This window comes from Balaenoptera acutorostrata, chromosome 1 (assembly GCF_949987535.1).
Source record: "Balaenoptera acutorostrata chromosome 1, mBalAcu1.1, whole genome shotgun sequence".
Taxonomy (NCBI): Eukaryota; Metazoa; Chordata; class Mammalia; order Artiodactyla; family Balaenopteridae; genus Balaenoptera; species Balaenoptera acutorostrata.
Genome location: NC_080064.1, coordinates 68041460 through 68061211, shown reverse-complemented (window position 1 = coordinate 68061211; position 19752 = coordinate 68041460). Strand labels below are relative to the sequence as shown.

The 19752-nt window shown below is 40.3% G+C and overlaps 1 protein-coding gene across 2 annotated transcripts in view; it reads right to left on the bottom strand.

The window, feature by feature from the left end:
- The window catches only part of AK5 (adenylate kinase 5), a 251823-nt gene that overhangs the window by 97659 nt on the left and 134412 nt on the right, over positions 1–19752 (bottom strand). For both annotated transcript variants that reach the window (XM_007191756.3, XM_057543927.1), the window contains exon 8: positions 13929–14005. In XM_007191756.3, the coding sequence (XP_007191818.2) occupies positions 13929–14005 (77 nt within the window). The remainder of the gene's footprint in view (positions 1–13928; positions 14006–19752) is intronic.

Below are 19752 nucleotides of genomic sequence, written 5' to 3'. Positions count from 1 at the left end.
TATGATTTTATCCAGTAAGTCTATTTTGATCCTGGCACTGTCCCTGTCACAGTGTAGTAGACAAAAAAGAAGTACGTGATAGCGTCCTCCCTCTCAAGAAGGAAAGAAAGAAGAGGAAATATTTACTGGATGGTCGACTGTGTCAGGTGCTTTTACGTGGATCATCTCTTTTAATCCAAATAGCCTGGGGGTATTATGTCTGTATTTACAGATGAAGAAACTTAGGCTTGAAGAGGTTAAGTAACTTGCAACCCATAAGTGTGGCACTGAATTTGAACTAGGTCTGTCTGGCTCCACAGTAATGCTCTTTCTCATAATGGATGCATGAAGGAGACAATCAGGGAGTAATATGAGTCGGTGTGCAATGAAATACAAAATTACATATAATCAAGTGCTAAGACTTAGGGTATGAACCTCAAGTGCTTTGGGTGTTCAGTGGGACAAGCAAGAAATGAATGTCTACTCTAATTACTAGAGAAGGTCTCAAGGAAGAAGAAGCAGGGTTTGAAATGATCCTTGTAGGATTGCTAGGATCAAATATTCTTTTAAATAAAGAGCTGGTTCATATTTGTGACATAGACTTATATTTTTAAAGAAGTCAAATGTACTTCTAGGTCTTCTGGGCTTTGCTCCCTAACTGTGGTCTGTCCACTTCCCTTCCTGTCCTTGGTGCACCATCCCTTACACTGCTAATGCTCTGCCCTGATAGCATATTCGGTAAAATTCCATCACTGAGTGAAGCATACTATGGACAATCTCTGTGCCCCTTGGGAGTTCCTCCGCCCTCTGTATCTTTAGTCCTAGAAGAGTGTCTGGTACCTCTGGGACACCCAACTAACATTTGCTAAAAAAATGGAAAAAAATGAAAAGGATCGATTGGTCAAAAACCAATTTTCAGGACTAATGTCAAATGGGCTCTCATACTCTATATGAGACTCCAATCCTGTTAGGTTTCCTTAGTTCATTCTTTGCTGGATTCCACAACGTTTCAATCCTCCACTTGCTTCAAATCTTGCACTCTTAACAGATGGTTTTGCCTCATCAGCGTCCCACTATTAAACATACAAACCCACACTCCCATCCGATCGATGTTCCTTCTGTTACAACGCGCGCGTGGTCCCTGTTCTGTTCTTAGGCCTGTCTCTCCACCTGTGCTTGAAAACCCTGTGCTTTAGTTCCTCCTGCATTCAGAGGAAACTGCCTCTCTCTTGTCTATTATCCTTCTCATGAATAAATGGAGCCTTCCTATGAGTTTTTAAACATGGTCAAGTGTCTGCTATTACAAACAAACAAGACAGCCTCCCCCAGCAGCTCTTTGGAAGGTCAACAATTTCCTCCACGTTTCTATATACAATGGCCATTTTCCGTTCTCCCTTTTTCTAATCTTTGAATCAACACTTGACACTCTCTGCTTCTTGAAATACTGTTTTCTTTGGCTTTTAGAATACCACATTCTGCTGACTTTCCTCCTATCTTTCTAACAGCTTCTTTCACATCTGTTTTGCTGCCTTGTCTTCCTCTACCCAACCTTTACATTTCCTCAGTACTCAGCTTTAGACCCTCTTCTTTCTCTTCTCAATTCTGCTCTCTTTCTTTAAGTATCTCATCTCCACTCAGTTTCAAGCACTACCTATATTCAGAAGCTCACAAATTTATATGTGCAGCCCAGATCTTTCCTCTAAGCACCAGACCACTGTATTTAACTCTTCACTTGAATTCTCCACTTGGGTGCATTAAAGCACTTTGTACTCAGCATGTCTAAAATGACACTCATGCTCTTTCCTTATGGAGCTGGTGTCTTCTTAGTGTTCTTGCTCAGTGAATGTCACTACCATCCACCCCATTGTACAAGTAAAAAACCCTGGCATCATCTTCAACAGCTTACTGCCTCTTGGCTCTCAATTCCATTCCAACACAAAGTCCTGCTGATTTTACCTCACAAGTACCTCTCAAATTCATCCCTTCCTGTCCATCTCCTCCACTACTCCACTCCAAGGTACCATTCATGATCTCTTGCCTGGACTGCTGCAGCCTCTCCCTGGACTTCCCAGATCCATTCTTGCCTTCCTCCAAGTGTTCTTCATATTGCAGCCAGAACAATCTTTTTTTAAATTTAAACACAAACATAATGTTAACACACCCTCCTCTACCTGAAACAAAAGAAAACAACTCTTCAGTACTTCCCATTGCCCCACTCTCCAGGCTCATCTCACACCCCCTTCCCCTTTACTCTGCAATCAGTCACACTGGCCTCATTCCAGATGCTGTGACTCTTTCTGCTTATACAGGCTATTTCCTCTTTCTGAACATCCCCTGTGCCCCCCATCCTTTCCTGTTCTTTCACTTTCTCACACATACCTGGTTACCTCTTACTCATCTTTCAGATATCAACTGAAGCATCTCTTGTCTTAGAAAAGCCTCTCCTCGCCTCACTGATCACCTGACCACATCTACGCACTGCACTATGTACTTCTTTTTTTTTAAGTTTTTATTTTATATTGGAGTTTAGTTGACTAACAATGTTGTGTTAATTTCAGGTGTACAGCAAAGTGATTCAGTTATACATATACATGTATCTATTCTTTTTCAAATTCTTTTCCCATTTAGGTTTTTACAGAATATTGAGCAGAGTTCCCTGTGCTATACAGTAGGTCCTTATTGGTTATCTATTTTAAATACAGCAGTGTGTACATATCAATCCCAAACTCCCAATCTATCCCTCTCCTCCTCCTGGTAACCATAAGTTTGTTCTCTAAGTCTGTGAGTCTCTTTCTGTTTAGTAAATACATTCATTTGAATCACTTTTTTAGGTTCTACATATAAGTGATATCATATGATATTTGTCTTTCTCTTTCTGACTTACTTCACTTAGTATGATAATCTCCAGGTCCAACCATGTTGCTGCAAATGGCATTATTTTATTCTTTTTAATGTCTGAGTAATAGTCCATTGTATATATGTACCACATCTTCTTTATCCATTCATCTGTCGATAGACATTTAGGTTGTTTCCATGTCTTGGCTATTGTAAACAGCACTGCAATGAACATTGGGGTGCATGTCTCCTTTTGAACCATGGTTTTCTCTGGATATATGCCCAGGAGTGGGATTGCTAGGTCATATGGGTAGTTCTATTTTTAGTTTTGAAGGAACCTCCATACTGTTCTCCAGAGTGGCTGTATCAATTTATATTCTTACCAACAGCATAGGAGGGTTCCCTTTTCTCCACACCCTCTCCAGCATTTATTGTTTGTAGATTTTTTGATGATGGCCATTCTGACTGGTATGAGGTGATATCTCATTGCAGTTTTGATTTGCATTTCTCTAATAATTAGCAATGTTGAGCATCTTTTAATATGCCTCTTGGCCATCTGTATGTCTTCTTTGGAGAAATGTCTATTTAGGTCTTCTGCCTATTTTTTAATTAGGTTGTTTGTTTTTTTTTGATATTGAGCCACGTGAGCTGTTTGTAAACTCTGGAGATTAATCCCTTGTCAGTTGCATTGTTTGCAAATATTTTCTCCAATTCTGTGGGTTGTCTTTTTGTTTTGTTTATCTGTTTTTGCTGTGTTTATCCTTTGCTGTGCAAAAGCTTTTGAGCTTCATGAGGTCCCATTTGTTTATTTTTGGTTTTATTTCCATTACTCTAGGAGATGGATCAAAAAAGATATTGCTGCAATTTATGTCAAAGAGTGTTCTATGTTTTCCTCTAAGATTTTTATAGTAACTGGTCTTGCATTTAGGTCTTTAATCCATTTTGAGTTTATTTTTGTGTATGGTGTTAAAAAATGTTCTAATTTTATTTTTTAACATGTAGCTGTCCAGTTTTCCCAGCACTATTTATTGAACAGAATGTCTTTTCACCATTGTATAGTCTTGCCTCCTTTGTTGTAGATTAATTGACCATAGGTGTGTGTTTCTTTCTGGGCTTTCTATCCTGTTTCATTGATCTATATTTCTGTTTTTGGGCCATACCATACTGTTTTGATAACAGTAGCTTTGTAGTATAGTCTGAAGTCAGGAAGCCTGATTCCTCCGCTCCGTTTTTCTTTCTCAAGATTGCTTTGGCTATTTGGGGTCTTTTTTTTTTTTTTAAACATCTTTATTGGAGTATAATTGCTTTACAATTGTGTGTTAGTTTCTGCTGTATCACAAAGTGAATCAGCTATATGTATACATATATCCCCATATCCCCTCCTTCTTGCATCTCCCTCCCACCTTCCCTATCCCACCCCTCTAGGTGGTTATTCAGGGTCTTTTTTGTCTCCATACAAATTTTAAGATTTTTTGTTCTAGTTCTGTGAAAAATGCCATTGGTAATTTGATAGGGATCGCGTTGAATCTGTAGATTGCCTTGGGTTGTGTAGTCATTTTGACAATATTGATTCTTCCAATCCAAGAACATGGTATATCTTTCCATCTGTTTGTGTCATCTTTGATTTCTTTCATCAGCATGTTATAGTTTTTGGAGTACATGTCTTTGGCCTCCTTAGATAGGTTTATTCCTAGGTATTTTATTCTTTTTGATGTGATGGTAAATGGGATTGTTTCTTTAATTTTTCTTTCTGATCTTTCATTGTTAGTGTATAGAAATGCAAAAGATTTCTGTGTATTAATTTTGTATCCTGCAACTTGACCAAATTCATTGATGAGCTCTAGTAGTTTTCTGGTAGCATCTTTAAGATTTTCTATGTATCATGTCATCTGCAAACAGTGACAGTTTTACCTCTTCTTTTCCAATTTGGATTCCCTTTATCTCTTTTTCTTCTCTGATTGCCATGGCTAGGACTTCCAAAACTATGCTGAATAAAAGTGGCAAGAGTGGACATCCTTGTCCTGTTCTTGATCTTAGGGGAAATGCTTTCAGCTTTTCACGGTTGAGAATGATGTTAGCTGTAGATTTGTCATATATGGCCTTTATTATGTTGAGGTATGTTCCCTCTATGCTCACTTTGTAGAGAGTTTTTATCATAAATGGGTGTTGAATTTTGTCAAAAGCTTTTTCTGCATCTATTGAGATGATCATATAGTTTTTATTCTTCAGTTTGTTGATGTGGTGTATCATACTGATTGATCTGTGGATATTGAAAAACCCTTGCATCCCTGGGATAAATCCCACTTGATCTTACACACTGCAGTATGTACTTCTTCTCCCAAACACTTTTAATTCAGTTTTAATATTATATTTATGTGATTATTCTACTATTATCTATTTCTACCATAAAAGCCATGATAGTAGGAACCGTGTCTTCTTTTGCTCACCATATATTTTCAGTAGCTCATATAAGAGTCTGGCACATCAGATATTCTCTACATTCGTTGAATGAATACATAAATTAATACAGTTGAAGTCATGGGCATGGCTGAAGCAGCTGTAAAAGAAGAGGGACCCTCCCACTCCTGACAGAGCCCACTAAGGCATCTGGACGGGTTTTAAACAGAATGAGTATATAACAGTGTCAGACATATTCTTCCTTCCTTGAAAGCTGGCATTAAACAAACAAACAAAAAAAAGGAATTGGTGAACACAATATTTTAAAGCCAGGGCAGAGTAAGAAAAACCATGCTGGGGGGTGGGGAGGAGACAAAGAAATAATGGCCATAGAGGTGGCATAAGCCAAGGGAGCCAAGAGTTCTGAGAAAGCAGAAGTGCCATCAAGCATCTGGAGTCCCAGACATTGTAAGAAACAGGAAATGTTCTCCTGACTTGACATTAATTAGATGACTCTTAATTGTCTCTTAGGGGAATAGGTAGGCAGAAGTTGTTTTATAGGGCAGAATGGAAGGTGAGGACGTAGGAGCAGGGCAGCTGACATCTCTTTCACCAAATATGGTGTTGAAGGAAAAGGGAGAGGAAAGACAGTATCCTACTTGGCCTTTCTATGACACTTGGTACTGTTGATGGCTACCTCTTTCTTCAAAGTGGGGATGGTGGCTTCTTAGATAGAGAAAAAAGATACTCTGAAGATGAGAACTTTAGAAAGATAAAGCAGTATCAGTTAATGGCGCAAGGTCCTGGGGCAAATGGAAGGAATGGGATCAAGGACTTGGGCAGATGCTGCATCTAGAAACTCTGTTGTTAGGAGCATATACATTATGAATTGTTATGTCTTCCTGGAGTATTGAGCCCCCCCCCCCTTTATCATTATGTACTGCCCATCTTTAGCCTTGGTAACTTTCCTTGCTCTGAAGTTTTGCCCTGTCTGAAATTAATATAGCTATTCCTGCTTTCTTTTAATTAGTGTTAACATGACATATCTTTCTCCATTCCTTTACATTTATCTATATGTGTTTTATATTTAAGATAGGTATCTTGTAGACAGCATGTGGTTGGATCTTGTATTTTGATCTACTTTGAAAAACTCTGTCTTTGAAGTATTTAGATCACTGATATTTAAATTGTTTGTTGATATAGTTGGATTATCATCTAGCATATTTGTTACTATTTTCTATTTATTGCCCATGTTCTTTGTTTTTATTTTTGTCTTCCAAACTTTTTCTGCATTGGTGGCTTTAACTGAACATTTTATATGATTCCATTTTCTTTCCTTTCTTAGCATATCGATTATATTTCTTTTTAAACCTTTTTTTAGAAAGGGTGGTTGCTCTAGAATTTGCAATATACATTTAAACTAATCCAAATCCACTTTCAAATACGTGGACAGTACAAGTACCTTGTAATAAGAAAATATTCCTAATTCCTCCCTTCCATCCCTTGCTGTCATTCATTTCACTTATACATAAACACACATAATCAAATATATTGTTGCTATTATTTTGAACACACTATTATTGGTTAGATCAATTAAGAATAAGAAAAATTAGTTTTTATTTTACCTTCACTTATTCATTCTCTGATACTCTTCCTTTCTTTATGTAGATCCAAATTTCTCACCTATATCATTTTCCTTCTCTCTAAAGAACTTTTTTTTATCATTTCTTGCAAGGCAGGTCTACTGGTAACAAATTGCCTCAATTTTTGTTTGTCTGAGATAGTCTTTATTTCTCTTTCACTTCTGAAGGATAATTTCACAGGATACTAAAGTCTAGGTTTTTTTCCCTTCAACACTTTAAATATTTCACTCCACTCTCTTCTTGCTTGTATCGTTTCTGAGGAGAAGTCAGATGTTTTTCTTATCTTTGCTTCTCTGTAGGCAAGATATATTTTTCCTCTTGCTTCTTTCAAGATTTTTTTCTTTGTCTTTGATTTTCTGCAGTTTGAATATGATTATGGGTAGATGTAGTTTTTGTTTGTTTTTATATTTAACCTGCTTGGTGTTCTCTGAGCTTCCTGGATCTGTGGTTTGGTGTCTGACATTAATTTGGGGAAATTCCCATCATTATTGCCTCAAATATTTCTTCTGTTTCTGTCTCTCTTTTCTTTCCAGTATTCCCATTACATATATTGATATATTACACCTTTTGTAATTGTCTCACAGCTTTTGAATATTCTGGGGTTTTTTTTCAGTCTTTTTTCTCTTGACTTTCAGTTTTGGAAGTTTCTCTTGTCATATCCTCAAGATCAGAGATATTTTTCCTCACCCATGTCCAGTGTATTATTGAGCCCATCAGAGACATTCTCCATTTCTGTTACAGTGTTTCTGATCTCTAACATTTCTTTTTGATTCTTAGGATTTTCATCTCTCTGATTACATTAGCCATATGTTTTTGCATGTTGTCTACTTTTTCAATTTAAGCCCTTAGCATATTAATCATAGTTTTAAAGAACTCCTATTCCGATAAGTCCAGTATTCCTGACTTATCTGAAGACTCTTGTTCTAATGCTTGTTCAGTCTCTCCAAACTGTGTTTTTACCTTTAGTATGCCTTATAATTTTTTGTTGAAAAGTGGATGTGATGTACTAGGTAAAAGGAACTGCAGTAAATAGCTTTTAGTACTGTAGTGGTAAAGTGTGGGGGGAGGAGACACGTTCTATGAAGTGTACATTGTCCTATGATTAGGTCTCAGTCTTTTGGTGAGCCTGTGCCCTTGGACTGTGAACTTCACCACTGCTTCTCAGGTTCCCCCCCCTTAGATGAGACAGGATGGCTAGAGGAGGATGGAGTTGGCTATTTCCATTCTCCTAGGTAGGTTAGACTCTAATAAAACCCCAGTAGGTTAGTTTCTCCTGAGAGCAGTCCTTGTTAAGGACAGAGTGCTCAGGTGGCTTTCAAAATGATTTTTTTTTCTCCTCCGCCTGCTGGAAGCATGAAGAGACTGATATTCACTGTGAGAATCTGGTAGAGCTCCTAGTGGTAAAATCCACAAAAGCGTGGGGACCCCATGACTGGATGCCCATGGAGTTTTTATCCTCAGACTTGCCTACATTGAGTCTCCAGCAATTCATCAATTACAGTTTAGGTTTTCTTACCCTGGCCCTGGTTCTTGTGGAGGTTTTCTGCTCTGGTAAGTTGTGATTCTCTGAATCTGCCTGTTTCTCCAATTTTAGGTGCAGCAGTTTGCCTTATGACCTCACTTCTAAGAAGAGACTTTTCAGTTTGTTCAGCTTTTTACTTGTTAGGACAGTGGTAATTTTTAAGCTCCTACATGCCAGACTGAAAACCATAAGTGCTCCATTAGCATTCACTTAACTGAAGCAATGGTGGCCTCTGTCAGCTACAGAAAGACACTGATTGCTGAAAAGTTGGGTTTGGGGGAGGAGAGAAAGGGGTTCACATTTATGAAGCATTTGTTCCCTACAAGGTACCTTACACTCCCTACTTCTCCAAACAGCATGTCTAAGTGGGGTTACTGTCATCACTTTTGAAAAGAGGAAACCCAGGCTCGAAAGAGTTAGCAAGAGTTATCAAGTTATCAAAAAGTTACATATTAAGTAGAAGAACTGGAAATCATTTTATTGACTTTTTAAAAAAATGGACATTTATTGAGCACATACTGTGTGTTGGGCAGGAGAGCAGAACACAGTCCCTGCAATGCAAGAGGATATTACAACACAGGGTCTCATGGATCCCCCAAGAAGGTGACATGTAATGAGAAGGGCTTCCTCAAGGAGAAGCGTGGTTCTGATGGAGCATGAGTAGGGGTTATCCGGCATAGGGGTGATAGGGTTGTGGAAGCTTCCACATAGAGGAAAGAGACTGTGCAAAGCACAACCCACTTGGGGGGGAACTGCAAATGGCTTGGTGTGGCTGGAGCATTCAGTGTGTTTTGGTGACTGGCAAGGGATGAGTTTGGGGAAGGAGGGGAGAGGGTCAGACTCTAATTTGAAAGTTCCCATGTATGATAAGAGGTTCTGGTTTAAGTCTAACATCAATGAGGAGCCATGAAGAGTTTTAAGCAGTGGAATGTGATGATTGACTTGGCTTTTCAGCAAGATGATTTTGATGGGTGAGGAGCCTCGGGAAGGGAGACTGGTTAGGAGACTGTCTCAGTGGTCCTGGGGAAGAAGGGTCAGGGTGTGAACCAGGACAGTGGCAGTGGAACTGGGGAGGGAAGGAGAGATGCCTGCACAGGAGAACTGACCAGCTGACCAGCTTCTTGATCAAACTGATGTAGGGAGGGAGAGAAAGGAAGGAGACTAGGAAGATGCCCTGGTCTCTGGCTTGGGCAGCTGGGAGGATGGTGGTATCCTTCACAGAAATAGGGGAAACAGAAGGAAGAACAGATTTTGTGGGGGAAGATGGTGAGTTCAGTTTTGGACGTGTTGAGTTTGAGATGCACATGGGAAACCCAGCCAGTGCTGTTTAGTAGGCAGACATAGGCGCTGGGAGCCCACCAGGGAATTCTGAGTGAAGCTGAAATGCCCACATTTCCTCACTATTCCTTGTGAACGGAGCCCCTACTTTGTTGAGGTTTCCATGCCTTATGAAAAGAGAAACTGCCTGTGGTCAAGCTTCTCAAAAGAGAATATGTGCAGTGAGGACTGAAGGGTCCCTGGCCAGGATGCTGGCGGGCACCCGCACTGAAATAATAGACCAACAGAGTGGACCTCAGCAAGGAAAGCAAGAAAGAGTGAGCCAAGAAGTAGGAGGAGTGCCAGAGAGAGAACACATGGTGGGGGACAGAGCTTTGTGGCCCAGGCTGGCTTCGCACTCACTAAACCCATCTCTCTCTTCCTGGGCACCTGAGTAAGCTCCGTTTTCCATCCTTTTGCCTCTTCGCACAGGGGGAGAGCCAGTGACTAGGGATGTCAAATGATCGTGGGATGAAGAAATGTGCAATGAAGAGCAGGTCTCCCTTCCCATGCTTTTTTCCTTCCCATCCATGATCCCTCTGGAGGTCTCGCTGGAAGGAAAACACTCAGATTTTGAGTTTTATTTGTTACCGTAGCAGAGCCTCACCTATCTTTCTTGATCCTGCCTCTGCAGTCAGACGGCTGTGTTTGAATTCTGTCTTTACCTCTTGCCAGCTGTGTGACCTTAAATAAACTGCTTAATTTCTCTGTACCTCACTTTCCTTATCAGTAAAATGGGGATAATAATGTCAATTTCACATAATTGTCTCAGGATAAAATGAGGTAATAAATGTGAAGCACTTAGAACAGCATTAAATACTATAGAAGTGTTAGAAGCTAATGGAGAGGACACTGTCAAGAAATGGGGATGGTTTATGGCCATGGTCAGCAAACTATGGCCTGCAGGTCAAATCCACTCTGCTGTCTGTTTATGCACAGCCTCTCAGTTAAGAATGGGCTTTACATTTTCAAATAGTTGAAATAAATAACAGGAAAATATGTGGAATTCAAATTTCAGTGTCCATAAATAAAGTTTTACTGGAGCACAGCCATACTCTTGTTTAAGTGTAGTTGTGGCTGCTTTTGCACTACAATGGCAGGGTTTGAGTAGCTGCAGCAAATCCCTTATGGTTCACAAAGCCTAAAATATTTACTACCTGGCCCTTTACAGTAAAAGTGTGGTGGATCAAAGGCAGCAAAGGTCAAGAAAGATAACTAAAAAGTGTTAACTGGGGGTTTTCTCTGGTGGTGCAGTGGTTAAGAGTCCGCCTGCCAATGCAGGGGACACGGGTTCAAGCCCTGGTCTGGGAAGATCCCACATGCCACAGAGCAACTAAGCCCGTGCGCCACAACTACTGAGCCTGCGCCCTAGAGTCTGCGAGCCACAACTACTGAAGCCCGTGTGCCTAGAGCCCGTGCTCTGCAACAAGAGAAGCCACCACAGTGAGAAACCCGTGCACTGCAGCGAAGAGTAGCCCCTGCTCGCCACAACTAGAGAAAGCCCGTGCGCAGCAACGAAGACCCAATGCAGCCAAAAATAAATAAATAAATTTATTAAAAAAAAAAAGTGTTAACTGGAATTGGTGATAGATTACCAGTGACCTTGATAATGGCTTTATTTGGAGTGTGAAAGCATAAACTAGATTTTGGTTCTGGGGTGATCATAGTTTGATCCCTGACTCAACTGCTTGTTAGCTGTTTGGTCTTGGGAAGTCATTTAACCTCTATGAGCTCCAGTTTCCTGAGCTGTAAATTGGGGATAAACAGAGCTACCTTCTTGAGTTATTGTAAAGATTAGCAATAATGCATGTAAACCATAAAACACAGTGTCTGGCTTATAGTAAGTACTCAATAAATGCAAACGCTTGCTTCATTTAATCTTCTGTCCCCCAAATTGCTCTTCCTTTATAGGTAATGCCTTTTCACTTTTAATATTTTATTTTTGTCCTCTGTGTTCTCGATGTTTTACATTATATGCCAAGTCTTTGCTCAAATCTCACCTCTTTAATTAGGCTGTCCTAGTTAATATTGACTCTCCTATTTAATACTGTAATCTGCCCTCCCCAACCCAGCATTCCTAACCCTCCTAACATGTTCTACCTTTTTTTTCTTCTCATACCACTTAACAATCTAGAGACTTTACTAACATATTATGTTTATTGTTTACTATCTATCTTCCCCACCTGTATGGAAGACCCTTGCCTGTTTTATACAATTAGATAGTCCAAGTGCCTAAACGGTACCTGGCACATAGTAGGTGCTCTGTTAATATTTGTTGAGGAACTAAATGGAAAAAGAATAGGCGAGGATTTGTTTTCCTGCCCAGGACTGGATGTGCTCCTTCAATTTGGGGACTTGTCTTTTCTCACCTCTTTAAAGTCCTCAACCATTATCTGTTAAAATGCAGCTCTGCCCCATCTGCTCCATTTTATCCTCCTGGAACTCCTGTTAGAATATGTTGACCCAATCATTCCATCCTCAGTGTCTCCTAAGTTCTTTCTTTGACAATGATTTAGCTCTCTGTTTCATTTGAAGGAAATTTCCTCAGCTCTATCATTGTCTCTCTCTCTCTCTCTTTTTTTTTATCAGGGTATAGTTGTTTTACAATGTTGTGTTAGTTTCTACTGTACAGCGAAGTGGCGTTCCCTGTACTGTGCAGCAGGTTCTTATTAGTTATCTCTTTTATATATATTAGTGTATATATGTCAATCCCAATCTCCCAATTCATCCCACCCCCACCCCTATCATTGTCTCTTTTTAGCTGTGTCTAGTCTACTCTTCAACCTGTTAACTGAATTTTTATTGCAATGACTATTTCTTTGTGCCTAGAATTTCTATTTCTTCCTCCCTATTCCTTCCTGCTTCTTCCTTTCCATTCTTCCCTGCACTTGTTTCATGGTTTCTAATCTTCCCTTTATCTCCTTGGATATTTTAAATATTCCCAGATTAAGATTTCTTTCAGGCTTTTCTGTTATCCCCAGTCCTTGGAGTGTGAACCCTTCCATTTGTTTAATCAGCTGGATTTCTTGCTACGGTTCATTTCTTGGTGCGGTCTGTAATTTTGGATGGTGAGCTCACTCTTCACAGTGGTTGTCTGGCATTTGCCTCTGCTGGGGTCTTAAGAGTTAACAACTGAAAAGGCTCCAGAAAGGCACCACTGAATGGCCTGTCTTTGGAGGTGAGGATGAGGGTGGCGGAGTGCAGGTGAAGGTGCCCTGAGTTCACTTCCCCACTGTGAAACTATTTGTGTAACCGTGTGCAAATTACTCCTGGAGTCTTAATTCTCTTAATTATGAAATAAAGATAATAATTCCTATTTCCTAGAGATGTTGTGAGGAATTAGTACGATAGTCAAGTTAAGGAACTTAGCACAATGTTTAGTATGTATGAAGTGCTTAATATATGCTAAAAAATATTTTAAATACTTGTCAATATCTTCTCCTTGCTTTGCGATATAAGGGAAGAAACATAATGCTTGTGAAAATAGCTTCTGAATATGTATATGAAACAGAGAGACAGCCATTACATTTGGACACTGGTCATATCTATCCCCTTTATTTGTTACACATATTAGCTGAAAATGGGGGAAAAACAATTTCAGAAGAACATGCTCACTTGGCTTTCAGCCACAACAGAGGAGCACTGATGAGAGATGGAAGTTTCAGACATGATGCTTTTTAAAAAATAAGGCCTAATTAGAGACTGGGATCATTTGCCAACTATTTTGGATCATTAAAATAGAGCAAGAGGAAGAGTTCTTCTGCTGAGAAAAAATGACCCAGAGAAATTTCTTTGGTTTTATTCAAATAGAAAATGTATTTAATTTCTTGGCTGTGTTGTCCTTGGTCATCAGTCCCTTTCAAAGGTTAGAAAGAGAAAAGCAGAGCCCTGAACCTGTAACAAATGCTTAGTAAATACCGTGTGGGCTTATTACAGGGAAGGGATAGAGACACAGGCAAATTCTTGGCCAAGAGAACCTCATGCAACCTCACTTCTATCTCATGTAACATTTGACCACAAATCTTTCCTTAATTGCCACTTTGAATCTGTGGATAAGGGAGGGTTAAAGGGCCAAAGTTAATGTATAAAAGCTGTATGATTTATCATGGAATAGATTATTTTAGTTCTCTGTAAACATTTCACAGAATGATTTGTAATTCTAATTTTCATGAAACATTTATAAAGACTAAAATTAGAAACATTTAAATAGAGAAATATTTTTAGATTCTAAGTACCTGATCTTCATAATCAGATCCTGTATCAGTGATCTCTCCAGTGTCCAACATCATCGAAGGATCAAGGTCACTTGAACCTAAGATTAGGAAAACAAAGATTACCTGATGGAGGCCATCTGTGTACATTTCTAAGGCAAACAATCGCCCACCAAGTTTCCATATTGTCCTATTTACAAATATTTCCAGACTCTTCCCATCTGCCAGGCACTGTTTGGCCTGCAGATGGAAAATGCCGATGTAACAGAGCAGGACCCTATGGGGCCTTCCCAGGACAGACCCCCTCCCCCATATCCTCTGCTTTAGCTCCTCTCTGAAGTACCTAGATAATAGTATCTGATGCACATTTCCTGAGTTGTTTTACAGATGCTAAAACCATCACCAAATGGAAGAAATTAACTACATGACGATCATGAACACCTAGCTCCCAGATCTACTAGTGCCTAAGGAATGATAATGTTAACCCCTGTGACACCACCCAGTTACCTCACCATCAACCAATCAGAGAATTGTGCACGAGCTGATCACATGCCCTGGGACACCTCTCCCTCACCTGGCTTTTAAAAATCTTTGTTGAAACCCACGGAGAATTTGGGGTTTTTGAGCACTAGCTGTTCTGAACTCCTTGTTGGTCACCCTGCAATAAATGCTGCACTTTCCTTCACCACAACCCAGTGTCAGTAGACTGGTTTTACTGCATGTGGGGGAGTAGACCCAAGTACGGTTTGGTGACACTGTCTGCACCCTTAAGAAGACAATGATCTTATGGAGGAGATGAATTTATCAACAGCAAGGTTCAGAAACCAAAAAGAAAGACTAATTCTGATTAGTAGTGGAGGAGATGATAGGGGTGGGATTCTTCACAAGGAAATAGTTTGTAAGTCTAAACTGTGAGGGCGAATAAGGGTGGTCCAGGAGGAGAAGTGGTTTAAGGGTGTGCAATGGTGGCTGAGGAAGAAGGAACACCAGGAGCAAAGTACGGAGTGAGAGTAGAGCAAGGGGTTTCCAGGAAAAGAAGGGCTGAGTTTGCTCACTCCATGAGAACCTGAGAAGTTTTTCCTCTAGCCTTTGGGTCACCTTAGTCCCCGAAGGTGAGAAAAATCAGGTTAACTTCATGTATTAATATAGAGTTTTTTCCCCCCAGGTACTACAGGTTACACTGAATTACCTTCCATTAATCCCCAAGGCTCACACTTAAACCAGTAATTTTCTTAATGGGACTCCTGAAGCACAATTGATTCATCATCCTCATCTAATGACTCTTTCTTGCTGGGAAATATATATTACCTAACTAGCCAGAAAGACAGAATTCAGTGCTGTCCATAAAAAGCCAGGCACCCTGTGAAGAAACCAACCATCCCATGCTTCATTGTAAACTTGCCCTTGCCAAATAACTCTTGTTCAGAATATGCAATGAGTAATGTTTAATGAAGATGAGTTTTCAAAAAAATGTCAAGCATCTCACACACTTCTCAGATATGGACCTCTCCCAGAGATGCTGCTTCCATACTTTCTTCCACAAAAAGGATCAAAGTGTGTCCCCACACAGTCTTTCCTCATTTCTTTCTTCTCATCATTACCCCTGCTGTTCACCAAATTGACTAAGTACTAACCCGTTATCAAATCGACTAAGTACTAAGCAGTAACACCATTGTTTACTGTGTTTGTATTTAAAAAAAAATTTTTTTTTAAGTACAGTAAAGGCTTTCAAAATGGAGATACTTGACCCATCAAACCATTTTGGAAAAGTAACTAACTGTAGAGCTACCATGTATAGTTGCATAAGTGTGTACTGCACAATTCTTGGTGATGCCCTTGGCAACACCAGTGTTAATGAGGTGTTTGTATAATGGAGTTGGGAGGACTATTAATAAAGTGAGACTAGAGGGATGATATGGAAACGTTAATTTTATATATAATTTTTTAAGTAGAAGGATTATATACTTGTAATTTTTCTGTCTCTGTGCTTTAAGTATTTTTCAGATAAATACTTTTATTTATAAGGTGTACCTTATAAATAAAAGGTGTACCTTAGGGCCAAACTACCTGATGTCTCAGAACCCAGTTGGAAGACCAGTTTGCACGTATGTGTTGGGAGACAGTAAAGATGGCAGAAGTAAAACATACATTTTTCCATTATAAGATCATGGACGTTTTAGAATTTAATATTTCATAGAATCCTACCCTGTCACTTTGGAAAAGAGGAAAATGAGCTGTGGAGAAGTTATATAGCTTGGCCAAGGTCATGCAGAAAGTGACTGAGATCAAAGTCAGAAGTCACTGCTCCCATTTCTAACAGCCTGCTGACTCCAGGTTGTAAGCAGGCAAAATCCAAATGGCTTTATAAACATGATCTTTCATTACAGTGCTCTACAGGGGAGGACCTTGGAGGAATGTGCTATCTCTTCTACATTCTGAGAAAATAGGAACAGTGAATGGCCGATGATGAAATGGGTCACTGGGCGGCTGCAGAAAGGGAAGAATAGAAAGTGGAATAAAGAAGTGTCACTCCAGCCTGTGACAGTCAAGGTGGCAGCTATTGACAGCACCATTAAAGGCAATGCCAATTTTAACTAGCTTTCGTTACTTCCACAATATGGATATTATTCACTGACTAGTGGTGATAGATACTCAAATGATATCCTCCCCTTAGAATTTAGAGTGATTCATGTGCAGTGAGCAATGTGATCTGAACACAAAGGCTAATTAAACATACAGCTGTTTCAGTTCCTGTGTCCTACTTATTTAATTAGAAACTGTTCTTTTGGGCGTTTTAATAAAGTACAACGTGAAGGGCTCTTAGACAACCCAGTTAACAGAGATATTACACATTAATATTTGAAAATGGAACAAGATTATTAGAAAACTATCTTCAGCGATGGTAGAATGAAGAGGTCTTTGTTTAAAAAGCAACTTCTGCTTATAAGGAAGAAGAGATTGGCTTTCCTAATAAAATGTTTTTAACAGAAATTTTATTGTATCATCAAGGGGTGGAATTTCTTGACATGCTGTTGCTCTTGGCAACAGTACTAATAGATCATAGAAGGCATAGAGAAAGGATGTCATTATCAGCTCAGATAAAGATTGAATAGCTTTCATTTTCTTTTAGTATTGGTTACTTGGTTTGCTGAAAATGGGACCTTTAATAATAGTCTAAGGCTTGACATACAAAATAGGGAGGTAAATATAACCATATGTACACATTTTTGCCATCTTTCATTGGACAATTGAACACATAAAACAACTGCAATGATCTTGTTACTCAAAGAAGACAGCAAAATTAGGACCTTTTGCAAAACTGATAGTATGGCTTTCATTTCCCCCTATTTTGAATTTCTTGATTTCTTTTCAGATTTAAAAGTATCCTTCCCATAGATAACAGAGAAAGGTATGAGCTGAAATAGAACCCCACAGGGGGCACTCAGTGTCACTAGTTTTAGACATTGAATGGTCTTCGGAAATATTTTCAGGTTGTCTCCTTAAATTTAAGTGGGAAGATGACAAATTGCCTTCAGAGGTACAGGAAGGCTAACCATACTGCCTTCTGGGACACTGGTAAAGACTTTTTTCCTCCTCGTGGAACTTTCGATCTGAAGTTTTAGGAAGGCCCTCCTCCCACTTGGAGTACCAGATAGAGGGAGACTCCTGCAAGGTGGGGTTTCCTGCACGGTGAAGGGCGTCTGCAGATAAAGCTCCTCTCACACTTCTCCTGCCCCGTCTGAGGAAAGCGGTCTCTCCCTTCTCCTGTCTCTTCTGCTAAACCGTCAGCAGCTTTAGGTGGGGTTGTATTTCTTCTCTGAATCTAAGAACAAAACTTAGAAATTCTATGCATTCGATACATATATGCTGAATGACTGAAAAATGGGTAAAAGGACAGTTTTACTTTTGTGGATCTCAATCTTTTTTTTTTTTTTTTTAAGCATCTTTATTGGAGTATAAGTGCTTTACAGTGGTGTGGATCTCGATCTTAATCATTCGTTCTTCGAACATTAAATCCCTCCTAAGCGCCTTAGGCATTAGGCACGGAGAATCCAGCTCTAATTCCAACAGGCTTGGAAGTGTTAGTAGCAGTTTGTGTTAGAATTCCTTTGAAGAAGGGCATTGTATTTCTTTGGAAAAAAATATCCTGGCAGTATTTGGGGCTAGAAGGAAGCTCCTCGAGGGAACTGGGTGTTGGGGGACTGTTCTGGGTGAGAAGAGAAGGGGAGATTTTTTTTTTTTAGTTACTCCATGACAGCGGTGGGAGAAGGGAGGAAGAGAGGGAGAAGAGTGTAGACGTCAACCTAGGAAAATGCGGAAAGGCTGTGCTGCATGAGATGTGGTCTCTCCCTGCGACCCCTCAAATCCTCATCAAAGATACTAACCTATACTTAACCTTTTTAATGGGACAGCCGCATGCTTTATACACATAAGGCATTTACTCTTCACAACTGTCCTATGAGGTAGCATTAATATTCTTTCCTTATAGATGGGGACACTGAGGCCCAGCGACACTGAGTGATGTAGGCAGATGACTCTGCTAGAAGTATTACTGGAGGGCTCCATGGAGGAGGAAACAGCGCAGACGGGGTGCAGAGGTTCAGGGGCTGGCATTCTCTGGCCTGGAGGCAAGCAAATGCACACTCTGCTCTGGAGCCAAAGGAGATTTGGTGTGGCTGTGAGTTGACGGGCCCAGGTGAGTAGCCCAGCTGAGGTGGCCAGCTAGAAGAGAAAGGGCTAATGTGGCATCTCGCATGAGATTCATACTGGGTTTCAAACCAACGCTCACGTATACTCTCTGTCCTCATGAAGTCTTGCACTCTTGTAAAGGAAATAGATTTTTAACAAACAATCCTATATCTAATTATATAATCGCAGTTGCGATGAATGTCCTGAAGGTAAAGGGCAGAGCACTACACAGGGATGTAGTCTGAGATGGGGTCTGAGAACGTTTCCTTGAGGAAATCACGTTTAAACTGAGATACAAAGCAGGACCCGGCCAGGTGAAGGATGGGATGAGGAGGTGAGAGAGTAGAGGGATGCAAATGGAGAGAGGTGGTTCCAAGTACTTTGTGCAAGTGGCCAGAGGCGGGAAGGCACCTGAGGCATTCAGGAGCTGGAGGAGGCTGGTGTGGGGGAGGGGAGGTGACGCTCTGACGGGGACAGGACCACTGCAGGAAAGCTAAGGATATTTTTGTCACTGTAAGAACCCTGGTGCTCAGCCTGCAGGAAAGTCATGGAAGGTTTTGCTTTGTTTTGGTTTTTGTCAGGTGATCAGAGCTGCATTCTGGGAGGATCCCCATGGCAGCAACAGGATTCCTAACAGACGGCCGGGCCGGGCCAGGGATGATGTAAAAGGCCAGCAAGGGATGACAAAGGCTTCGATGAGTTCGCTAGGGATAGTGAAGGAGGCCTGGACTCCCAAGGTGTCTCTGAGGAACCACGATCCGTGATCGGTGTGAGGTGTGAGGGCAGGGACACTTTTGCCTGGCTCTCTTAAAAGAGAAAAACTGCGTGATCTCCCTTGCATGTGGAAACTAAAAAAGTCAAATACATAGAGGCAGAGAGTAGAATGGTGGTTACCACAGACACGCAGGTGGGGGAAATAGGGAGATTTTGACCAAAGGGTACAAAGTTGCAGTTACGTAGGAAGAATATGCCTAGAGATCCAATGCACAGCAAGGTGACGACAGTTCATAATATGTATTGAATACTGGAAAATTGCTAAGGGAATATGTTTCAGATGCTCATTCATCAAACACAGAAGAATGGTAACTATATGAAGATGAAGTATGTTAATTAGCTGGACTGTAGTAATCATTTCACAAATCAAATCATCGTGTAGTAC